This window comes from Bombyx mori, chromosome 3 (genome assembly GCF_030269925.1).
Source record: "Bombyx mori chromosome 3, ASM3026992v2".
Classification (NCBI taxonomy): Eukaryota; Metazoa; Arthropoda; class Insecta; order Lepidoptera; family Bombycidae; genus Bombyx; species Bombyx mori.
The window spans coordinates 5,825,578-5,832,176 of record NC_085109.1 but is presented as its reverse complement, the minus strand read 5'-3'; the positions used below and the strand labels follow the sequence as shown (position 1 = coordinate 5,832,176).

Sequence of the window (6,599 nt, the reverse complement as noted above, 5' to 3'; positions counted from 1 at the left end):
TTAATATTAATTAATGCTCTTTGTGTAGTATCTATGTTTTCCAATCATAGTAGTTTAATGTAATTATTTAGTAGTAAACAACAATGGCCGACAAGTAACCAAAGACAGTGTATAGTGTTGGGAAATCATAGAATGACCAAATGAATGACTAGGATAGGTCGCAAATGTAAAATAATGAACTAGTTCCCATTATAAAATGTATTTCTCTTTAGCTCAGTAAGTAAATTATTATCTTAACCAAAGAAGACAATATGATCAATATATACAATGTAGACAGTGGTACCATAAGAGGTAATATAAATGTATGTGTTTTTGCAGATATTAAAATAGTAAAAATACTGATTGGGCAAAGCGTTTTTTTGGCTCCGATTGTCGGCCATTGTGTCTACGGATCATTTAACTGATTTTTGAAGAAAATATTTGTTCTTTGGGATGAATTTTTTTACCGAAATGAATAAAATGAATTAATTTTAAGTAAGGAATAAAACAAGCTTATTAAGTTTTATTTGTATTCTAAATCATATGACGTATTATCGCTATCACTTTCAGATTCGAATACATGTATTAAGACACTCTGGGCCGGAGTGTCTATAGCAATTTGTATCAGTCAATATATGAATGCAGAAATATATGGTTTGTAAATCAAATATCCGAAATCAATATATAGTTTCGATTTCATACGCGGCAAAAGCGCTATTATCCACTCTTAATAACACTGACTGATTCGATAAATTAATATTTGGGGGCTATTGACTCTTTGATATCGATATTTTGAAACATATTTTATTATAATAATTTGTGTTGATAAAAGTAAACGTGTTCGCTGAGTAATAAAATTATTATAAAAATGATGAAATAAGCTTTTGATTGTTTGCAACATCTTTTAGTTTATGTATAAAAAGTTGAATATTCACACATAGTGCATTTCAATATTTCATTTACTTAGTGTTATTACGGTATGGCATTGCCTATACAAACCTTTATAATAGAGACGTTTTATTCAGTTAAAACTTCCAAAAGCACAGTAAAATGTTTTTTATTTTAAACTAGTTAGAAATTTGAACTTGTCATGAAAAGTTCATTTCTTTCATTTTCTAGAATGATTCACTCACCTACGGTGCATCCCTATGATTCATAAAGACTATTTTTTAAGGGATTTTATGACCTGGTAACTGAGACCTTTAACTCATGTCTTATTTTAATTTATATTCATATTTTTATGAAAAATGATATTATGGAGTGAAATGATATAAAGATGATTAATTTGAGACATTAATCGACTGGGATGAAATTAAATGAAACGAAATGGGATGAAATATAATCTCAATAAAATGGTGGTAATTTACTAAGGTTTTTTCAGTGGTTTTTTGGAGGGTCCCGAGAAGTTACGTCCAGCGGGTTTGTTTCATTTTCCCACATTTGTGCACTTTCACAGATATTAAACAGTTAATAAACCACCATTATTACACATTTAAACCCGAAGAAACACTAAATAGACAAAATAAAACAAATCACACAACTTCACTCCTCACGTTCCCGCCAAAAAGTCTTTTGCTGATTGCTTTGAAGATTTAGCCATAGGTTAACAGGGAAATTTTCCAGCCATAATAATCAAAATTAATTAATCAAGATAGTCTGGAAACAGAGAACAGGAGTCCTAAACTTTAGTTCAGCTCATCTCATCTAATCTTTTCTCATTCCAGTTCACTTTATGTAAATTCATCCATTTCATAATAATAAGTTTAATTCATTATCTTTCGTTTTTAACACAAATGGCTTTTACTTTTTGCAATAAAATAATGGCTTCACGAGCCAAGTTCCCTTTGCCTTTCCAAAAAAGTTGGAACTAGCAAACCAAAACCAATTTTGAAATTCATAACAGCTAAAATTAACAAAGTGCTGTTATTATCTTACTATTAAATAAACAATATTCAATTTATTCAGTAATTAATATCAATAAATGTGAGTTTTTCAGTAATCGGTTTGGGAAATTAGAAGTTTTATTTGATTTGAAAAAATCCCAGATTGAAAATGATCAGAACACTTCCATGGAGCGGGGGAACGGATGAGGAATATGAAACACAGCTCTTTAGTTTTGGAGCACAAAGATTGAAAATTGCAACACGACAAATGATAGAACAGAAAATAACATTAGGAATAAAGGATATGGAGGCTTACTTGCGCGAGTCCTTAGATTTGAATGAAACTGATAAATCAACATTAACGAAAGCGTGTGATAAATTGGTGCGCCTTTATTGTGAAAGGGCTAGTCCTTCATTAGAAGTAATAGATTGTGAAATTGAACGAATTTTAAAAGTGCCTGAAAATGTTCTCTTACCGGGAGATGAATGTCAGGTCGAACAAATGACAGACGCAAATTATGCACAATTAAAAGACGAAGTTGCATTGCTTAGAAAACGTGTAGAAAGAGGAGCATTAATGGAAGCTTTATTAACTGCAGAAGAAGAGGAATTATGTACTGTGGAAAAGGTTTGTGAATCAGCAAAAAAAGACATGGAAGCATTGGATCTTGTATTTAAAAATGCGGATAATAGTGAGTCGTTGAAACAAATTCAAAATGAAACACGATTTCTGTGTGCAAGTACATCATTTATGAAAGAAAACGATAATAATATTTTTAAATGATATAAAGTGTTAATAAAGCATGCTGTCATTAACTTGTGTGGCTATGTTGTCAAGGTTTGCTTGAACTTTGCTATTCCACAACTTCATCCTTTTTGATGAAGAAAAGACTAATGCAAGATCTAAAAAATATTTGTTTTGACCAAATTTTACCAATTTATTATACTATGTGGAGAAATATAAGAACACAGAATTTTTTGTGGTTATTGTCAGTAAATGTTATGTTTAAAGTAGGTATGGATATTCTTACGTACGGATAATATTGAGCTGATTTATACTACATATGTATAGTAGGTATATATTATAGAAAATATGTTAAAATAAAATAGCACACAACAGTCAGGTTTATTTAATTGTAAAAACAAAAATTACGTAAAATTAATAATTACAATTTGAGTATTATAGACTAAAAATACTTTTTAAGCTGTTATAATAATATAATTCAGATATAGACTACTGAAAAATATAATAATAATTTTTACAATAATTCAATGAAATAATCTTGCACACAACATTAAAATTTAATTACCACATTAATATAATTTAATAAACAAAATTTTATACAACACGTCTATGACACAGCTTGTTTTCACTAAAACTTTTTATAGAAGTTACTGGTTAAAATTATAACAATATTATCTTTTATATTGTTTTTCTTTTTATCACATAGAAATGAAGCAATGGAATATCTTTTTGCGGAGATAGTTTATGGGCTACAGTGTTGGACTGTTTTATTGTTATTATAACAAATTTAACAGATATAACTACACCAGGTTTACTTATGATATATCATTAAATAGCATTTATAACAAACGGTGTACTTTCTAAGCACCTTGTTTATTTTCATCTTTTATATTACTTATTTGAATTTTTAAATATAATCTTATATATAATGAGAATGAGAACATTTTTTATTGTCAACAATAGCAGATTAGGTTATAATGAGCTGCCACTGCTGCCTATGGGCATAGGCAATCACACAAATAGCATTTGATTGATTGCCTACCATGCTGACTATGAGGATTGAAAATGACAGCTCGTAGGTGATTCAATACTTCTATAAGTCTGCTATCTCACAAGTTCACAACAGGTGATCGAGTGTGAATTCCTTACTCTGAGCAGTGATTTACCATGAGGAAGCAGATTCATGTTCTAGCTAGCCCTCGTAAATGTTTTGGAGCCTATTCCACTCCATGGTTCTAATACGTAAGATGATGTTTTATAGTAAATAAAAAACCGGGCCCAAAAAACAATACGACAAACCATTTTGTTCTTTTAAGTCAATTGAAAATGAATGCAACCACACTTCAAAACACACAATAATGTTAATAGTTTAAGACATATAACAAAATTATTAGTTTTACTAATAAATATGATACATATTTAATATTGCTAATACAGATTACTTTACAAACACATTATGCATTGATTAACAAAGAAAAATTGAGATATTATATACAATGCTTTAGAATTGCTGCTTTATATTTTTTTTCTTATATTTACATCCTTGTCTGCTAATTAATTAGTTTATAATTTATGATTTAGGTGAATATTATATTTTCCTAGTTAATTAAGACTCAATTTGTATTTCATTAATAAAGTCCTTAAAAATATTCCAAATGACTTTGTTAATTACACTCCAAATAAATTTTATCAATACATTAAATATTTTTAACCTTATTGTCTGTTCTAATAAAGTACACTAGCCATTCCCCATATTAAATAGATTAATATAGCAAAAATAATAACTATTTTTCTTATTTTTTTCTATTTAACTAAACATTCATAATATTAAATATAGGTAATCAAATTGCTTAAGAATTCATATATTTTCCAATTACAAATTCATTAGAGTAATTTAAAACATAATTTAAAAGAAAATCAATAATACTGACAAATTTTTTAAAAGTAAAAATGCAACATACCTAAGAAAAGGGTAAATAGACTATTTTTTCTCATTTCATGTGTATGATCTATTAGAAATTTAAAGTTTCCGATAACATTTAAGATTTGAAGTCGTGGTCTAAAGGATAAGACGTCCGGTGCATTCGTGTTGAGCGATGCATCGGTGTTCGAATCTCAGGCGGACACCAATTTTTCTAAGGAAATACGAACTCAACAAATGTTCACGATTGACTTCCACGGTGAAGAAATAACATCTTGTAATAAAAATCAAACACGTAAAATTATAATTTGCGTAATTACTGGTGGTATTGTGAGTCCGCGCGGGTAGGTACCACCACACTGCCTATTTCTGCCGTGAAGCAGTAATGCGTTTCGGTTTGAGGCAGCCGTTGTACTGTGAAAACTAAGACCTTAGAACTCACATCTCAAGGTGGGTGGCGCATTTACGTTGTAGATGTCTATGGGCTCCAATAACCACTTAACAACAGGTGGGCTGGGAGCTCGTCCACCCATCTAAGCAATAAAAAAAAGCACGTAACAAACCATTTTATATTGTGACTCAACTGACAAAAACCAGAACAAAATTACAACCCACACTGATGGTCCTATAGGATAAATTAACTTTTCTAGTTTTGATGCACTGCATCAAATATACCTATTGATTAATAATAATATCATAATTAAGCATACTGGTTATATTTACTGACAACTACTGAACACTTACTTAATTAATCTTTGATTTTGTGACTAGCAGAAAATTTAAATAATGATTGGCTATAGTACAAAATACAATATTAACAACAAGATTAGTACGTTGAAGACGATATGTATATTCAATTAACATAATTAGCGTAAATTACACTGTTTAATAGTTATACAGGTTTTTTTTACAAGCAAAATATTCGCCAATAAAAAGAAAGCGCAGGCGAGATCGGCATTACAACAATCAAAGTTTTTACACGCAAAATAATTTCACTCAATGATTTGAAGAAATGAGGTGACTTATTTTTGTAGACGGCAATACGACGATAATTGTTATTTTAATTTAACATTATTTTAATTATTCAATAACACTGACCTTTTTTTGATATGGTTTACAAAATTATCCTGATATTTAATTGTTTATGTACGTTTGTTTTGTCTAATCTATTTATTATTAATTTTGTATGCTTTACATGGTTTTTCTTTCATTAAGAATATACTATATGTTTATTGGAAAGATACATGTGAGCTAGGCTCGTCTTTGTACATGACATATTATATCTTTTAGTTAGTTATTCCGTTTGCTTAAAGTTTATATCAAATGATTATCAATCGGTAGCCGTATGTTGTAGACGTGATTCGAAATCGGATTCGTCGAATGGCTGGCCCAATAATTCCGCAAATTTCTGGCATGGAAAATGGAGCCAAGTGTACCGATGCTTAAAACAAAAGTGAATTTACGTACTTACAGGCACCACTATTCGGGCTGGTATTTTACAGTGAGTGAATCCCTCATTTCGTGATGTTCGTGCGTGTGTTCATGTTGCGGCGGTGGAGTGTTGCGTATTCAAACAAACGCGGGCGGACGGCAGTCGAGTGCAGTGAGCACGTTGTGCGCCGCGGGCCCGGGCCACAGCCAGCCGCTCTCGCTCAGCGCCACACGTCACACCGGCCCCGGGTATTCTGTACTGTCCTGGAAATAACAAGAAACTAATTGGCCTAAAGGTCTAGATAACAGGCCACAAATTAAAAAAAAAAAACAAGAAACTAACAGACTTTTTGGCGGGAACGCCAAGTCAAGTGAAGTTGTGTGATTTGTTTTATTTTGTCTATTTAGTGTTTGTTCAGGTTTAAATGTGTAATAACGGTGGTTTATTAACTGTTTAGTATCTGTGAGAGTGCGCAAATGTGGGAAAATCAAGCAAAGCCGCTGAACGTAACTTCGAGGGATCCTCCAAAAAGTCCAGTGAAAAAGTGTCAGTAAATGCATCTGGACTGCATGATGAATGATAGGCCTGAATGGAAAAAGACGACATGCTGCGCTGATCCTAGATAGTGGAATAAGGGTA

At 31.1% G+C, this 6,599-nt stretch overlaps 2 protein-coding genes across 2 annotated transcripts in view; one reads left to right on the top strand and one right to left on the bottom strand.

Moving 5' to 3' along the window:
* The first annotated feature begins 1,839 nt into the window (after nt 1–1,839).
* Nucleotides 1,840–2,981, top strand: LOC110386171 (uncharacterized). Its single transcript, XM_038019591.2, has one exon. The coding sequence runs from the start codon at nt 2,032–2,034 to the stop codon at nt 2,644–2,646; it is 615 nt and encodes a 204-aa protein (XP_037875519.1). The 5' UTR covers nt 1,840–2,031; the 3' UTR covers nt 2,647–2,981.
* Nucleotides 2,965–6,599, bottom strand: part of LOC101739146 (probable G-protein coupled receptor CG31760) — an 87,477-nt gene continuing 83,842 nt past the window's right edge. The window contains exon 18 of the mRNA XM_004931810.5: nt 2,965–6,223. Within this exon, the coding sequence (XP_004931867.1) occupies nt 6,194–6,223 (30 nt within the window). The 3' untranslated portion in view covers nt 2,965–6,193. The remainder of the gene's footprint in view (nt 6,224–6,599) is intronic.